The sequence below is a fragment of the Echinops telfairi genome, unplaced genomic scaffold, assembly GCF_000313985.2.
Source record: "Echinops telfairi isolate 266 unplaced genomic scaffold, ASM31398v2 ScPeMD7_7420;HRSCAF=8458, whole genome shotgun sequence".
NCBI classification, from domain to species: Eukaryota; Metazoa; Chordata; class Mammalia; order Afrosoricida; family Tenrecidae; genus Echinops; species Echinops telfairi.
The window spans coordinates 52364380-52380630 of NW_022111320.1; the positions used below are offsets into that span (position 1 = coordinate 52364380).

The 16251-nt window shown below is 59.3% G+C and overlaps 2 protein-coding genes across 2 annotated transcripts in view; one reads left to right on the plus strand and one right to left on the minus strand.

The window, feature by feature from the left end:
* The first annotated feature begins 41 nt into the window (after nucleotides 1–41).
* Nucleotides 42–2108, plus strand: RBM15B (RNA binding motif protein 15B). Its single transcript, XM_004715189.2, has one exon. It carries the CDS (start codon nucleotides 68–70, stop codon nucleotides 1757–1759), a length of 1692 nt encoding a protein of 563 aa, XP_004715246.1. The 5' UTR covers nucleotides 42–67; the 3' UTR covers nucleotides 1760–2108.
* A 2436-nt stretch (nucleotides 2109–4544) lies between these two features.
* Nucleotides 4545–16251, minus strand: part of DCAF1 (DDB1 and CUL4 associated factor 1) — a 76314-nt gene continuing 64607 nt past the window's right edge. The window contains exons 20-24 of the mRNA XM_004715247.3: nucleotides 16139–16243; nucleotides 15912–15985; nucleotides 15453–15554; nucleotides 8105–8351; nucleotides 4545–5452 (exon numbers count right to left, since the gene is read on the minus strand). Of these exons, the coding sequence (XP_004715304.1) occupies nucleotides 5394–5452; nucleotides 8105–8351; nucleotides 15453–15554; nucleotides 15912–15985; nucleotides 16139–16243 (587 nt within the window). The 3' untranslated portion in view covers nucleotides 4545–5393. The remainder of the gene's footprint in view (nucleotides 5453–8104; nucleotides 8352–15452; nucleotides 15555–15911; nucleotides 15986–16138; nucleotides 16244–16251) is intronic.

Consider the following 16251-nt stretch of genomic DNA (forward strand, 5'->3'; position numbering starts at 1 on the left):
CTACTACGGGCTCTGCGACGAGCGCGGGCGCCCGTACGCCTACCCGGCCGTGTGCGAGGAGGACCTGATGCCCGAGGACGACCAGCGCGCCACGCGCAACCTCTTCATCGGGAACCTGGACCACAGCGTGTCCGAGGTGGAGCTGCGGCGCGCCTTCGAGAAGTACGGCACCATCGAGGAGGTGGTCATCAAGAGGCCTGCCCGCGGCCAGGGCGGCGCCTACGCCTTCCTCAAGTTCCAGAACCTGGACATGGCCCACCGGGCGAAGGTGGCCATGTCGGGCCGCGTCATCGGTCGCAACCCCATCAAGATCGGGTACGGCAAGGCCAAGCCCACCACCCGCCTCTGGGTGGGCGGCCTGGGGCCCAACACGTCCCTGGCGGCGCTGGCGCGCGAGTTCGACCGCTTCGGCAGCATCCGGACCATCGACCACGTCAAGGGAGACAGCTTTGCCTACATCCAGTATGAGAGCTTGGACGCGGCGCAGGCAGCCTGCGCCAAGATGAGGGGCTTCCCCCTGGGGGGCCCCGACCGCAGGCTGCGGGTGGATTTTGCCAAAGCGGAGGAGACCCGGTACCCGCAGCAGTACCAACCCTCCCCGCTGCCGGTGCATTACGAGCTGCTCCCCGACGGGTACGCCCGGCACCGGCACCTGGATCCGGACCTGAGGGTGCGGGACAGGACGCCCCCGCACCTCCTGTACTCGGACCGAGACCGGACCTTTCTGGAAGGGGACTGGACTAGCCCCGCTAAGAGCTCTGACCGCCGGAACAGCTTGGAGGGCTACGGCCGCTCGGTGCGCAGCCGCAGTGGGGAGCGCTGGGGGGCGGATGGGGACCGTGGCGCGGGCAAGCCCTGGGAAGAGCGGCGCAAGCGCAGGAGCCTGTCCAGCGACCGCGGACGGGCCACCCACTCCCCCTACGAGGAACGGAGCAGGACCAAGGGTGGCGGGCAGCAGTTGGAGCGCGGCTCCGAGCGCACCCCGGAGCGCAGCCGAAAGGAGAACCACGCCAGTGAAGGGGCCAAGGACCCGGGCAGCAACGCCCTGAGCAACAGCAGACACGGGGCCGAGGAGCGCGGCCACCACCACCACCACGAGCCCGCGGACGCGTCGCACGGCAAGAAGACCAGGGACAGCGAGCGCAATCACCGGACCACGGAGGCGGAGCCCAAGCCGCCCGAGGAGCCCAAGCACGAGGCCCGGAAGCTGAAGAGCCTCTCCGAGTACGCGCAGACGCTGCGGCTGGGCTGGAACGGGCTGCTCGTGCTCAAGAACAGCTGCTTCTCCACGTCCATGCACCTCCTCGAGGGGGACCAGGGCGTCATCAGCGGCCTCCTCAAGGACCACTCGTCCGGGAGTAAGCTGACCCAGCTGAAGATCGCGCAGCGCCTGCGACTGGACCAGCCCAAGCTCGACGAGGTCACACGACGCATCAAGCAGGGGAGCCCCAATGGCTACGCCGTGCTCCTGGCCACCCAGGCCACCGCCGGCGGGCCTGGCGCGGAGGGGCTGCCCACCGTGGAGCCGGGCCTGCAGAGGCGGCTTCTCAGGAACCTGGTCTCCTACTTGAAACAGAAGCAGGCTGCAGGGGTGATCAGTCTGCCAGTGGGTGGGTCCAAGGGCAGAGACAGCACGGGCATGCTCTACGCCTTCCCGCCCTGCGACTTCTCCCAGCAGTACCTCCAGGCCGCGCTGAGGACACTGGGCAGGCTGGAGGAAGAGCACATGGTGGTAGTTATAGTGAGGGACGCGGCCTAACCCGAACCCCTGCCTCTTCTGACTCCTTGTTTGTGTCCCCAAAACCGTTCTTTTAAAGTCTGATCCTCTCCTTGCCCACCCCCACCCCCCCACTTGCCCTGCACATTTGGTTTCAGTTCTCTGCCGTGTTACTTCAGTTCACTGGTGGTGGGGAGGGGGGCGGCTGGAGCCCTGTTCACCACCAAAGGGCAATGTCTAGGCTGTGTATGCTTTGCCGCTGTGAGAAGGGACTCCTGTTAGGTCGATTTCTAGTGTATGAGATGCTGTCTGCTGTGTGCTGTATTTTTATATATTGACTAACTGTGTGGAGGGTCGTCAGTAAAGCCTTTGACAGAGGATGCCTTCTTAACCCTGTCCAGAGTGCTACTTTCATGGTAGTCAGGTCGTGGACACCAGACCCCCAGCCCCCTCACACAGGGGCAGCAGCCTTCCTCCCGGCTCTCGGGTAGGGGCCGGCTGTGGGCAGGTGGGCTTCGTTTAGGGCTTGAGCCCTCCAGCAGCTGCAGGGTGAGCCTGACACCTGCAGCCACTGGTAGATTTGCAGTTTCTGGTTGGATTTCCTGCCCTAACAACAGGTACGTGTGCACACGTGCACTGAATGTTGGCGACACAGGCCCCAAGGTAGGCGGCCTCTGACAGTCTCTCGTTCCCCAGTGATGGGAAGAGCAGTGTGTTGTCAATGCCAAGGCGTCCTTGTGCCACCCACCCCCCAGCCTCCCCGCTAGGCCAACCTCCCAGCCTGTTCAGCACCCACTTCTTCATTGCCCACACCGGAGCCTGGGTCTGGAGGAGTCGGGCTGGGGCAGCCTTCATTGGTTAACTGTGGAATCTTTGTAGGTTTGGGCTTTGGGGTCGCCCAGGGTCACACCTAGAGCTGTGTGTGGGGAGGGGGGATCGGAGGTGGCTGGTGGCAGTAGTTTCCCTGCTAGCGCTTGGATCGGCTGTGCGGCCCAAGCTGGAGGAAAGGGGCTTCAATTGGGTATTTGACACGCCTCCACCGCAGGAGCCAAGGCCAGGGAGGGATGTGCGTGCGCGCCTCAGAACACCGTCCAGGTCCCAGTCTTGCAAGCGCGTGCGGCCAGAGGGCTGGGAGGCGAGGCTCTGAGTGGGCCCTGCTCGCTGGAATGGTCAGCAAGCATGAACTGGGGCCGCGCGTGCTCTGGTGTGGGGGCCCTTGAAGTGTACCTGATGGGTGGTGTAGGAGAGCGAGCCCAGCACACTGGCATGTTTGCCAGTTTCCACCTGAGCTGTGGCCACAGGTGCCAGGGATCCAAGCAGCCCGTCAGGGGGTCCAGCACATACACCTGCGCCCCTCCCGGGGGCCCCTGCACCACCAGATCCTCCCACTTGGGCCTCCCTCACTCGGTCCCTGCAGGCCAACACTGGGCAGCTGTGGCCACCTGGGCACAGTCCAGACGCTCTCTGAGCTGAGTGGCAATGACTCAGGGGCAGTTCCCTCTGGCTTCAGGGCGCCGCACCTCCGTCTCCTCTTCCCTAGACCTTCACCGCGTCTCGGCCAACACGAGAAGGTCAGGTGGGCAGGGCTGGTGATCTGAAACAGCCCACAGGAGGAAGCCATTGAACGTTATCCCCTGGACTAAGCTCCAAGCTGCTAACTGCAAGGTCAGCAGTTGAAGACCTCCAGCTGCGAACCCGTAGGACTTCACAGCCCCTGGGACCTGCCACAGTAAGCTTCGGGCGCCGTGTTGGTGGTGCTAGGGCTGAAGGGGGAGTGGGGTGGGGGGCAAACTTGGCCTCATAGATGACTTGGTCCTGTTGTGCCAGCTGGAATGATCCAGACTTTGAGCGGGAGACAGATGTGCCCTTAACCTCATAGGCCCTTTCCTAAGGGTGTGGTCTAGTCAACCAGAATTGCGCCTTCCCGGCAGAGGCCTGGGTGCTTCCGGGGCTGAGCAGAGTCCCCGGGAGGAGGACACAGCCCAGGCAGGGGTCTCCCTCCCACCAGCCTGTCCACCGGTTCCTTGGGTGCATTTGGTACCAGGTCCTGCTGGCCTCTGGTCAGGTGTTGGCTACCCATTTATGCTGAGGTGTCAGTCGACTTCGGGGTGCAGGGCTGGGAGGCACCTGTGCCTGGCAGATGGAGGAGGAGCCTGACCCCACCCCTGAGCCCAGCAGGGCTTTGACCAGCCTTGGGGGAGTTTCAGCTGTCTCTTGTTTACTTCACAACCACTAAATTGCCCCCCGCGCCCCCCCCCCCTTCTCTCAAAAGGGAGGTGACTCTACACTGTAGAGATCTGTGGCCAAGAAGCTACTGCTTGCTTGTGGGGAGGAAAGAGGAGGGTCTGGTGTTTCTTGTGGGGAAAGGTGTTCTCTGGCCCTTTGGGGTCCGGCAGCCAGAGCAGAGCGACTCCATGGGGGTTTCAGGAGCAGCGGGCCCAGCCAGTCGGAACCAGCTCCTGACTTCTGAGCCTGGAGCAGCCGCTTGGTTAGCAACGATGGCCACTGCTTAGCTTCCCAGGACACCTACCTCTCCAGCTCCCCCAAATCCACTCAGAGCAGCCGCCTCAAGTCATGGGGGTGGAGAAATGTGTGAACAGGGATGAGAGAGGGCCTATGGCGTCTCCCCTCCATCCCCACCCCATCCAGCCCACTCTGAGAGCCCCGCCCCTGGGTGCACTGACATGCTAGCCCCTGAGGGGCCTAACTTGGGCCCCGAACAATTATTCCCTCTGGGTGGTGGCCCCCTGCTTCTGTTGGGGGGCAGGCCCTGGCTGTGGTCTGAAGAGACCACACCCCTCAGGTGAGAGAACAGGGAAAGGCCATAGACAAAGACAGACTTGTAGTTTATTTTTTGTTTTTTTTTAAATAAATACACTTTACATTAAAGAAAAAGACCTTTGATTTGTAATTTCCACATTGGGGAGAAAGGGAAGAAAACAAGATTTTTGAAAAACTGAATGACAAAGAAAAAATAGAGGGAGTGAACTTACATCCCCAGCTCCCCCCATCCCAGACCCGATCTCCACAGTGCCCACGGCCTGCGCCGTTGCCCAGCAGCTGGCAGGACCCCCCCTCTGCTGGAGGGGGCATGGGCCTGGCAGCAGGAGGCAGCCATACCGGCTTAAAAATCATATATTATATTTATAATAAAATAGTCTTCATCCTTATCAATTTAAGAAACCACGATTTCCTCTTCATTTGACTCCGTGTGTAAAAACGCCCCTGCACTTCTTTAGACGCCGTTCCTCCCACAGAAAACGGCGCAGAGACAGAGACCTGCTGGATATGAGTTCACACCCTCAGTTATAAATGCCTGTTTTTGTTTTTTTAAGTTTTATAAAAAACTATTTCTTGTTCTTTAAGTAAAGAACATTGTACAAAGAAAATATATTGTGAAAGAGCCCCAGAGGCATGTTTTTTTTTTCCCCTTGAGGAAATATATGTCCATCCTTGGGGGGGCAGGGGGTGGTGAAGCAAAATAGGGCCGAACCCTGTGGACTTTGTGGCCTGACGTGTTGGGAAGACCCTCCAATCCAAATGTGACGAAGCCATGACCTCCTGCCCTCGGCCTGCGGTGCCTGGCGGGTGGCCCACCCGGATGGACGGGAGGCCAGGGAGGTGCTCTGAAGCCGCCTGGCGCAGTGGCTGCCAGCACTCGTGGGCAGGGCGGCCCTCACTCGTTCAGAGATAAGAAGATGTCATCTTCCAGGCCCGAGCTGTCGGAGCTGTCCGCTGCAAGTGAGGAGGGAGAGACCAGGTTACCCACCAGGCCGACAGCCGCTGTGTTAATCACCAGCTTCCAGAAAGAAGAAAACACCAATTAGCTGCATGGAGCCGGCTCTGGGGAGTGTGCTCCTTGCTGGCACTGGTCACCCCTGGGAGCCCTGGGCAACACGCCCTCTGCGTCCTGGAGGCAGAGCCACGGCCTGCCTGACCTCAGGAAGACGGAGAAGACGATAGGTGATCTTGTCCCAGGCTCCTCCGCCATCAGTCCTTCCCCGTCCTGGGCCGTGGGAGACACACCCCCACCACCACCAGGCAGCAGTGCCACCCAGCAGGATTCACGGACTCTTTTCCTGAGTGTGACCCGCAAGGAACACGTTCCCGGCCAGCTGGCGGCACTCCCACAGGAGGCGCTGCCCAGAAGCACGTGGGAAGGCCGGGTGGGGGGTCGTGGAGCCAGGCTACCACATGAGAGCCGCCTGGCTGACCATCCGTCCGCCTCAAGCAGCACTCAGACACACGCGCTCTAGGAAGCTCTCTGAAGCCGGCAGATCACGAGCTGCACCCTGCATGGACGCTGGCTGAAAGGCCTTGGGTGTGCACTCTGCTTGCCCATGGCACAGGAAGTGGGTGCCTGGACTTGGGCAGGTGGGCAGACCAACCCTGAGCCCCTACGCTGAGGAGGGCACCTACCAGCCCCGAAGTCTTCGCCCACCCAACACCTCCTTCCTCAAGGAAGAAGAGAAGGGGTAAGGTGAGCCGCGGCACATGCAGAGGCCTGCTAGCACTCAGGAGCCTGGGAGCCAAGCTGTGCTCCTGAGACCACGTGGCCGCAGCACGGCTGCTCGCCCAGCTATTGGCACTGCAAGCCTCCCTGCTTTCTCTTCAAAGACTAGCGAGAGGTGCCTGCATGCCACACACCACGCTCACCTGCCATCCTGTCTGACCCTTTGGGCCAACAGCCTGTGTGGGGGTGGGGGTGGGGGTGCCGCTCCCTCCCCCGGCCAGGCTTCCTTCCATCATTGGGCTTTGCTCATTCTCTGAGTTCTGGGCCCAGCCCGAGCCTCAGGGACCAGGGGCTGAACCTTCCCAGAGGGTTTGGATTTCCCTGGAACAGAGACACCTCTGCCTAGCGTGGGGTCTGCACCTGGGTCCTTGGGTCCCTGGGGGTCTGGGCCGCAGATGGCAACGTGCACACACAGGTGTGGCCTTGTCCTCTCATAGGCTTCTTCCCGCCCTTCAGGGGCTCCTCGTCCCCACAGGGGTACACACTCCTGCCCTGAGCTCCGCAAGCGGCAGCAGCGGGGGCTACAAACCAAGGGGTATAGCTTGCACTGTGTGGCCTATGGAGAGCGGAGCCCAGCACACAGCCCAGGCCCCCAAGTTGTCACCCAGGCACAAAGACCACCCCAGCCCCCCCAGATGCAATATGTGAGAGAAAAAAGGAAGGAGCCATTCTAGAGGGCAAATCCGAATTTGGTGCCTTTATATTCAGATTCAGACGAAACAATTAAGAGGTGACATCAGCCCCCACTGTCCACAGCTGTGCTATCGCCAGTCCCTGCCCCAAGGATGCCCTCCCCTCTCCCTTCACCACAGAGCCATGTCAGGAGGCCGCTCTGGCGGGAACACTTCCCTCCACTGGGCCGGCCAGCTGCCCCCTAGGGCTGGATGCAAGTCTTAAGATTACTCTAGAGAAGGGACCCTTAAACATGACCGAACTGCCTGCGCGTGCACATGCACGCGCACCCCAGTCAGGAGCTACAAACGCGAGGGGAAGCGAGGGGAGTGGGAGTCCTGCTTCAGGGTGTCTGCGGTGCTGGGGCAGGTAGGAGAGTCACAGTGCCGGCTGCACCACAGGGTTGTGAGCGGAATGAGCATCACTCACCTGTTTCCCTGAAGAGAGCTAAACAACCCTATCGTGGAGAGCCTGGGGGTCGCAGGCCGCCCCGCACCAACAGCGCTCAGTGAGGCAGCCAACGCTCTACCACAGCACGGACAGCACGTGGTGGTGTAGTTCATGGGTTCAGACAGCCTGTGTCAGTGACTACAGCCTGGAGGTCAGTGCTGGCCAGGGTCACCACAGGACAACTGGCTAAGACGCACACCCCACGTTCCTGAGTGCCAGCAGGCCCAGAACGGCGGACATCTGCCGGAGAGCGGATGGACTGCGTCTTCGCCCCGGTTGGTTCTGGCCCAGCAGCAAAGCCAGGCAGGGACAGTCAAGTCTGCCCCGAAGGCCAAGTGAACTGGGCAAACTGGAGGTCTGCACTCAGATTAGGGGAGCAAAGGGGGGCCCAGGGAGTGAGCCAAACAAAAGCCATAAACACACACTTGTCCCTGGCCTGAAAGAGGGGTCAGCCACAAGCAGACAGGGAAGCTGGCCTCCACAGAGGGCCCTAGCTCTGTGTGACGTAGGAAGGGTTAGGTCACCACCGTGAGGAAGTCCAACTGTCCTTGGCGGAGACACACCCACTGGCCCTCGGTCCTAAGGGCTCAGAGTCCCTGGCAAGCTTCAGCCGACATTAAAGCCCAGCCTCCGTCGGCAGGCTAAGCAGCTGCCACAGACCTCAGTGCTACTGCCAGGCCTTTGCCCAGAGCCCGCACGGCCACCCTGCTCTGCAGACACCGCGGGCAGGCTCCGGGCGGGCGTGTACTCACTGTCGCCCAGGATCAGCTCCACCTCCTCGTCCGAGTCCTCGTCCTCCGCGTCCTCGCCCTCCTCCAGCAGGTTGGCCAGCTCCTCGTCGGAGGGCGAGAAGTCGTTGTCCCCGTCCTCCCCTGCATTCTCGTTGTTGTCGTCCTCCTCCAGCTCCGCCTCCAGCAGCTGGTCTGTGTCCAGCTCGTCCAGATCGTCCGTGTCCTCGTCATCCTCATCGTCATCCTCCTCCTCCTGCTCCTCCTCCTCCTGGGGACAAAGTGCGGGCCCATCAGGACACACCCCGAGGCCCAAGGCTCAGCACAGCACAGCACAGGGGCTGGCTCTCCGCCTCACCCACAGCGGACACTGAGCTTTACGATCCACGGCGCCCCCAAAAAGGTGTGATGGAGAGACCTTCCACCCTTCAAGAGGCCACCCAAAGGCAGGACCAACAGAGACCTTTCCTCGAGGACAGCGGTTCTCAACCTGTGGGTCACGACCCCTTTCACAGGGGGCACAATTCATAACAGTAGCAAAATTACAGTTATGAAGTAGCAACGAAAATAACTTTAGGGTTAGGAACTGTATTAATGAATCACGGCATTAGGAAGGTTAAGAATCACTGCTCTAGGACCTAGAGTCTAGGTAGTCTAGTCTCTATCACAGCTACTCTATCTGGGTGCTCCAGTGTGTATCACAGCCACTCTCTGGCCTGTTAGCAGATGTCAGCGGTGGTGTGGATTCCACAGCTGGGCCCCAGAGCCTCGAGCACACTCACCTTCATCGGGGCAGGTGGGAGCCAAGGCTGAAGGGAGACAGGGACAGGCTCAAAGTTCTTGCAGGGACATCAGCGCCTCCCCAGCCCAGGGACACCCCATGACAGCTCCCTGGGGGACAGCTGCTGTGTCCCCATGCCCCATGAGCGCTCATGGCGCCCTGGCGCAGTGTCAGGCTGGGCAGTCCTCTCCCAGAGCGAGCGGTGCTGACACACGGGCACCAAGAAAGGACGGTCCCTTAGAGGACATTGCACCCAGGGCCCCTGATGGAGTTAACTGGAGATACCCCACCTTCTAAAGTTCTACAGTTCAGGGGGTACAAGAGATGAAAGTGACTTATCACCAGGTCTTTCCTTTCTAAACTCATCATCAAAGCTTAGCTGGCCCAGGAGAACTGAGAACTTGCAATTTAAGAGCAATTCTGGGAAACAGGTCCGACCAGGTCTAAGCCCTGAACTGGGGTGCCCGTCTTCCTCCCAAAAGGCCAGAGGGGCACTGGTCTGGACACGGGGAGAGAGCCCAGCATGCCCCCATCCGAGCTGTACCGCACCTGGCTACAGACATAACCTGTCCTCAATCTGGCAGTGGGTGGTGACGCAGAGGTGCACAGGGCCCACCCAGCGGCGACAGTACTTAAAGCAGACTCTCCGGTTCTGGTGCACGAGTGACAAGAGCCCTCCCCTCCTTCAAAGGGCAGGGGGAAGCTTCTGTGAGTGAGCAGCCAGAAGAGGTGAAAACATTTAGTGGGTGGCATTTGTTAGCACCCTGGTTCAACCCCACCAATGCACCAAGAGCTTCCTGGATGTGGGAATCCGACTTGGTCTCTACACTGAGCTCACAGATCCTGCTCTCGGGGTTGGAGAGAGAACTGGAGGAATTTGGAGCAGCCCCGGTGAGATGCCAGCTCACCGCCAGCCTTGCCCACAGGGAACATGGCCATGCCACACTCCCAGGGGGCCAGGCGCCAGAGCACAGCAAGCACTGTGCCCACCAACAGCGGCCAGCGTGACGGCGTCACACGGGCAGCTTGGTTTGGGCTCTACATTTGTGTGTGACACCTACGACCCTCTAGTGCAGCAGTTCTCAACCTGGAGGTCGAACAACCCTTTCACAGGGGATCACCCGATTCATAACAGTAGCAAAATTACCGTCATGAAGTAGCAATGAAAATAGTTTTATGGTTGGGGTCACGAAAACATGAGGAACTGTATCAGAGGGTCACGGGCATTAGGAAGGTTGAGAACCACTGATCCACACAAACTTCCAATGCGCTCCACGTGCGGAGTGTTGAGAAGCGGGTACCTAAGCCCTGTTCCCGCTTGCTCTCTGCCCACACCACTCCACAGTGCACAGTCCGGGGCGTGTGCTGCCTACAAACAATGCCAACTCCGGGAGCAGAACGGAGAATCCGTCTCGGCGCTGTCAAGGGCAGCTCCACCCTGTCCAACAGGCTGGCTGCTGGAATGAAGGGATGGGGGTGCAGACATGTACGCAAGGTTGCTGGAACGTTCCTGCCACCAATAAAGGCACCAGCAAGGGTGAGTCTCGCACGTTTCTGGCGGCCCTGCGTGCAGTGAACCAAGGCGCACTGTGTCCTGCGGGCAGCCGTGGGGCTCCAGGCTGCTCCGGCTGCCCTCTGCAACCAGCACTGATGCCCCGCCCCGCGGCTGTCCCCGGGTCCTCTTACCGGGGCCCCCCCAACTTTTCCTACTGCCTTCCATGCTCAACCCTGGGCGCTCAGTGTGGGCAAGCTCGGTCTCTGGGTGGTGTAGACAGCCGAGTCACCCACTACCAACCAGAAGGCTCATCCCTCAAACCCAGCAGGGGATGGCTGTCTGAAGAAAAACCAGCACTGGATTCTGTGCTGGGGCAGGGAGGTGCGGCTCTTCAGGCACACAGGGGGTGACCATCACTAAAAGCCTGCCGCTCCAAAACTGAACCAAGGCCGAGACCCTCCCCACACATGCCCCTCTCACCCTCCTCCCTCCCACCTCCATGGCTTCACACCAATCTACTGTTGTCTCCCCAAGTCGGGGACCCCCTGCTCTCTCCACACCCCGTGCCTGTGCCGTCTACGAGCCCAGGTTCACCAGGGCTCCCTGCTCGGCCCACAACACAGACTCGCAACAGATGGAGAGGTCACAGCCACCGACCAAGGCCACCTTCACCGAGTCCCACCCTCGTGAGTTCAGTCCACGGCTCATATTCACGAGTAATCATCAGAACTAACCAGGGGAAACTTTTCTCAAAGCACACCTGCCCAACCCCTCCCCCAGGGCCCAAGGTGACAAACAAGTCTTGACAGCCCACCTCACACAGGTGGGCTTGGAAAGGCTCCTCGGGAATCGCACAGGGCACCCCTCTCAGCAAGAACGCGCCAAGGTGATCACCAAAGTAGCTTCTGCTTCTGAACCGCTTTTCCGCTGCATTTCTCTCATAAAAGCCATCTCTTAGGAAACCACACCTCTGAAACACTAGGTGGGCAGGCGTTACCAAGACAGTCTAACTCGAGCCCGAGCCACTGTACTGGCAGGTCAACAAGCCACCTTTTGCAACTGGTTTCAATTCTCATCCCTGGTGTAAAGTACCTTTTAACACTATAGGTTCCTAAGAAGTGCAGCGTTTACAACCAAGCAAAGGTGTGAAAGGGCCGTACCGCTCCCCTGCGCGCTCAGTCTGTATGCTGAGAGCTCTCCAGAGGCTGGCCAGCAGGAGGGAAGCTGCGGGAGCCAGTGGCCACCACCAGTCGCTGATCGGCGAGGCTGTGAGTGACCGCTCAGAGGGAGGCCTGGAGACGGCACCCCATCTGTGCGTTTGCTCCGCTGTGGCAATTCCCAACACCGCCCCCACCACAGGGTCCCTGCCTTGTCCTCTCTCACCGACAGACCAGCTCACACACAAGTTATGTTCACAGGGAATAAAAGGGGCCCCTCGGGAATGAGCAGCCTCCGCTCTGAGCTGCTGGGCAGTAGGTGTGTAATCAGCAAAGCGCTAGCCGCGCGGCCAGTAGAGAAGACACAAGGTCAGCACAGCGCGTGGAGGAGAGCATGACTCTTGCTGACGACGTAGAGTGAACTGTCCCTACCTGAAAGGTGCCGGCTTCTCAAATCTCGGGGGAAGGATCCGCTTTTGATCTTTGGCTTTTCAATTTTTCCAGAAGCCAGCATGAAAGTTGCGGAGTAATTTTAAAAAACAACACACATCATAAAACTCTCTTAGACACACACACACACACACACACATCTGCCCAAATGGCAATGAACAGGTGTTCTGATAGGTGACAGCTTGCTTCTGTTGTGATCGAACACCTAAAGGCAGGCAGACCACACACAGGGTATACCATCCCCCGTCAGGACAGTGGCACCACTCCGGCCAGCCTGCCATCTCCAAGGCCATTTACACAGCTGGACGAAGGCCAGCCACTCTCGGGGGCCCCCCTCCCCTGTCAGCAAAGGCGGTCATTTATGCGGACACCATGGTGGAGCATGGGGCTCTCTGATCAAATGGCTTCCGAGTTGATCTTGTTGAAGAGAAAAAGCAAATTCTAAGGTGTCGGTCACAGGTGCCTGCATCCCTGGCCAGGTAGGACATGCCTGGAACACCCACGAAGACCTGAGAGCCGATAACTAGACGAGAATATTTTGAATAACAAATGGCTCATATGAAAATGAAAAGTATCTGGTTTTAAATCAGGTAGAGACTACAAAGGAAAATAAGGTTAAAAACAAGGTCAAGTTGGCAGAGAGACAGTGGGGATGTCAGTCAACACAGCCACACACCTTGGCCAGAGTCGAGGAGGAAACCAACACATCAAGAGGAGAGGAGACTGCTTTTTTCAAAGAGATACGGGATTTTATCACCGAAGCTGCTCCCCATTACAACTCAAAATGCCAGAGTCTTGATGACCATCAAGCAGTTCTCTAAGGGGTGCCCCAACAAGAAATGCACCAAAGCATCCAGGGCCACTGGTTTTCAGTAGGGAGGCCGGGCCTTCGAGTCACCCACCTGAGCACCCACCTAGCACCGTGAAGCTCAGAGGGCCCTGCGCTCTGCTGCGCTCTGAACCAGCCCCCTCTGGGTTTGGGCTACTGGTCCTGACTGTCTTCCTGGCCGTGCCAGGGTCAGAAGTCCCCATCTCCCACTCCCTGGGCAATAGAGTCAAGCAGAACCACAAGAGGGGAATAAACCCCTCTCTCTCTCCCTCGAGCCCAGGTTGACGGAAAGGAGCGATGGAGTGGCTCTCCCTCCCGGTCCCTTCCTTCCACAGCCACACCTCTCCATGGACAGACGCAGCTGGAGTGAGGCCAACCCAAGGTCCGCCGCCCCAGCCACCCCAGCCCGGGCCCGAGGAAAGTGGCCACGGCCTAAGCACTGCCGGGAGTGGGAGTGCAGGGAGGGCGGATCCATACAACAAAGCCATCCCTTTGGAGTGGCGGCTGGGCAGGAACCCGGGCCTCGGGCAGAAGTGAGCCCAGGGCAGAGGAGGGAACCCACAGACAAGGGTGGTCTGTACCCACCAGGGTACAAGGTGCAGACAAAAACGCTTGACAACTGCACCTTCTCCACCTCCTCAAGGAGGAATGACGTCTTGATCCCCCCCCAACAGTGCACCTGAGCGTCTGCATTAAAAGTAGGGAGGCTCTAAGGAGCCACAAGGAAGCGAGGAGGAGACACTGCTCACTAAGAGACACATCACGTCCACCACATGGAGCAGGAAGGGTCCAAGCGACTTGTGAGTTCGTCCAGAAAGAGAATCGCAGCCTGTCCAACAACAGAGCGCTCGAGCTCCCCTGAAAATCTCTGCCGCAGGGGAAGCAGAAACATCAAGGATCCATCTGAAAGCCATCTGCAGGCCCCTCCCCTCGCCGTCTCCTAACTCGCAGCGCTTTATGCCCTGCTGCTCTCTCGCCCCCTCCGGCCCGTGCCGCTAAGCAGCAGTACCAGGAGTCCACAGGGGCACTGGGTGATGTCGCCTCCAACTCTAGGGCCTGACTGTTCTTAGAGCACAGAAGGTGTTAGGCAATGATGGTACTGAGAGTATTATTTTCAATAAGTTCTCGAGCCCAAAACATTCCCATGGTATTCAACCAGGTCCAGTGCCCACGCCCTTCCTGTGGGGGGTGGGACAAGGAGAGGAGACAGGGAGCAGCCCGCACGCTGCTCCTGCGTCAGCACATAGCCAGGCCAGCAGTGGCCACAGGTGCGCAGAGCCAGGCTCTCCTCGGCAGCCCAGCTCGCAGAGCTGAGAGCGAGCCCCCTGCGCACGCTGAGCCCGTAGGGACACAGCACCAGAAACAGCGGAGACCCAGAAAGGGCACACTCGGGAGCTGGAGCCGAGCCTGCTTTATCCTCCGGGTCCCGGGTGACCCAGTACCAAGGAAGGATTCCATTAGAAAATGAACTGCGGGCGCATGCCCCGCCCCCTCCCCCCCACAGCTGGCAGCGTGCCATCCTCAAGCCTCAAGGAGCACGTTTAGTTGGCAGACTCGCATAATCATAATCTGGGTGTTTTTAGGGTTCTGTCAGGTTTCAGTTCAGGCAGTCTGGCAGGGGAGTGACATAAAGCTTCTCACTGGCCCTGAGCACTGGGACTGACTGACCAAGGGGAGGGGATGAGGGCGTGCACGGAACACCCGGGTCCAGAGCACCTCTACACCTTAAGGGAAGAGACAGAAGACAGAGATCCAGGAGGAAAGACGTTTTCCCTGCTTCAGTATCTGAAACGAGAAAATCAAATTCATTTCCAACTTCCTGTCACTTAGCAATGACGACTTCTCAGAAGGCACAGCCGGGTGAGCGTGGCCCGGGGCACGCTCTCTGAGAAGCCTTCAGGCCCACACAGGCAGGGGCCCTGCCGGGGCTGGACAGTCATGACCCCAGTGGACAGCACTGTGCTCTCCCAAGCCTTCTGAGCTCTGGGCTGGACAGGAAGGAGGCAGGACGAGTGCCGGCAGGCGGTCACTCCGGCCCCTCTGAGGAGACTGGACAAGCACGCAAGAGCAGCAGAGGGGAAAGGAGGTGCCAGGCTGCGTGGGGAGCACCTGGCGAAGGTTCGGGGAGACAAGAGAAGAAGCCCCACCTTCCCCGAACGCCAGCACCCTGACCTCGGACTTGTAGCTCCCAGAACCACAAGCGAATCCGTTTCTGTGTGCTACAACCACTCCCGCAGCACAGGGGGCCAGTGACCACAAGGAACAAGCTAGACTGCGGAACACGAGGACACTGCCTACCTAGACCTCATCGTGTTTTATTTCTTAAGAACCTACAAACCTCCCCCCTTCAATCTGCTCCGTGACTCTGAAGACACACTACGTTATAGAGCGGGAAACAGTAAAGCGGAGCTTGATAAAGGTGGGGCTCATTCTACAGGCATATGCTTGTTGCCCTGCGGAGCTGCTACCCTGAGACCAGGACAGACAGCCCCTGGCACCGAGGAGACTCACAGCGATCCCTGCAAGGACAGCGGGGCCTTGGAGCCTCTGCAGAGTCACCCACGAGGTCCCGGGTGAGGTTCTGTAGGAGCAGGGCTCTGAGTCTACGTGACGACGAGCCTTCTGGAGTTGAGGCTGACAGAATCTCCAGGACTACTGACCTGGTCCTCCTCTTCGTCCTCGTCCTCTGCGAGCCGCTGCCTGCCCACTTCATACAGCCGGCACACCGTGTCCATGTTCAGGGTGTCCATGCTGCCTTGGTTCTGAAACAGAGCAGTCACACCAAGGCAGGGAGCTTTCAGAGGCCATCTGTGTCCCTCACCACGAAGCCTGGCTAGCTCGGAGAACGTGGTGCCCGGGACACAGAAAGAGGAGGCTTGAGCAGTGCTGAGCGGCCACTCTCCTTAGGACACGGTCCTGCTCTGACTCCTCACAGCAGGCTGGCAGCAAGTGCAGAGTGAATGCACACGGCCTTGTCCTGACTGCTCTCTGCTGAGGGTCTCCTACACCCCACCCACCACCCACGCAGGTGGGCAGGCTACTGCCACAGGACCCACGGTAGCACGGCCCCAAGTTCAGAGCACACCTATCCCCAACACAGTGGCACCGGCACCGTGTACCTCAATGACGGCCAGGTAGCAGTCTTTGGTGTCTGTGCACAGGTCAAAGATGTTCCGCTTCACATCGATGGTGGCTGGAAAACAGAGCAGTGCTGTCACCTTTACCCTCTTCCCCTCTAGCTGACTTCTCACAGCTACGGCCAGCACGTCTCTGCTCTACAACAACGCCGGCCTCCCTGCCATCGGGCCAATCCTGACTCACGACCGGAGCCTGCGCTCACGCTCACCTATGGGCTTGTAGTCTGTTGCGTTAAACGTCCGGAAGGACGACCCAAAGGGGCTCTTCATCCGCTCTTCCATAAAGTCATCTTCATCATCTGCTTGCAACATAGCTGATTGC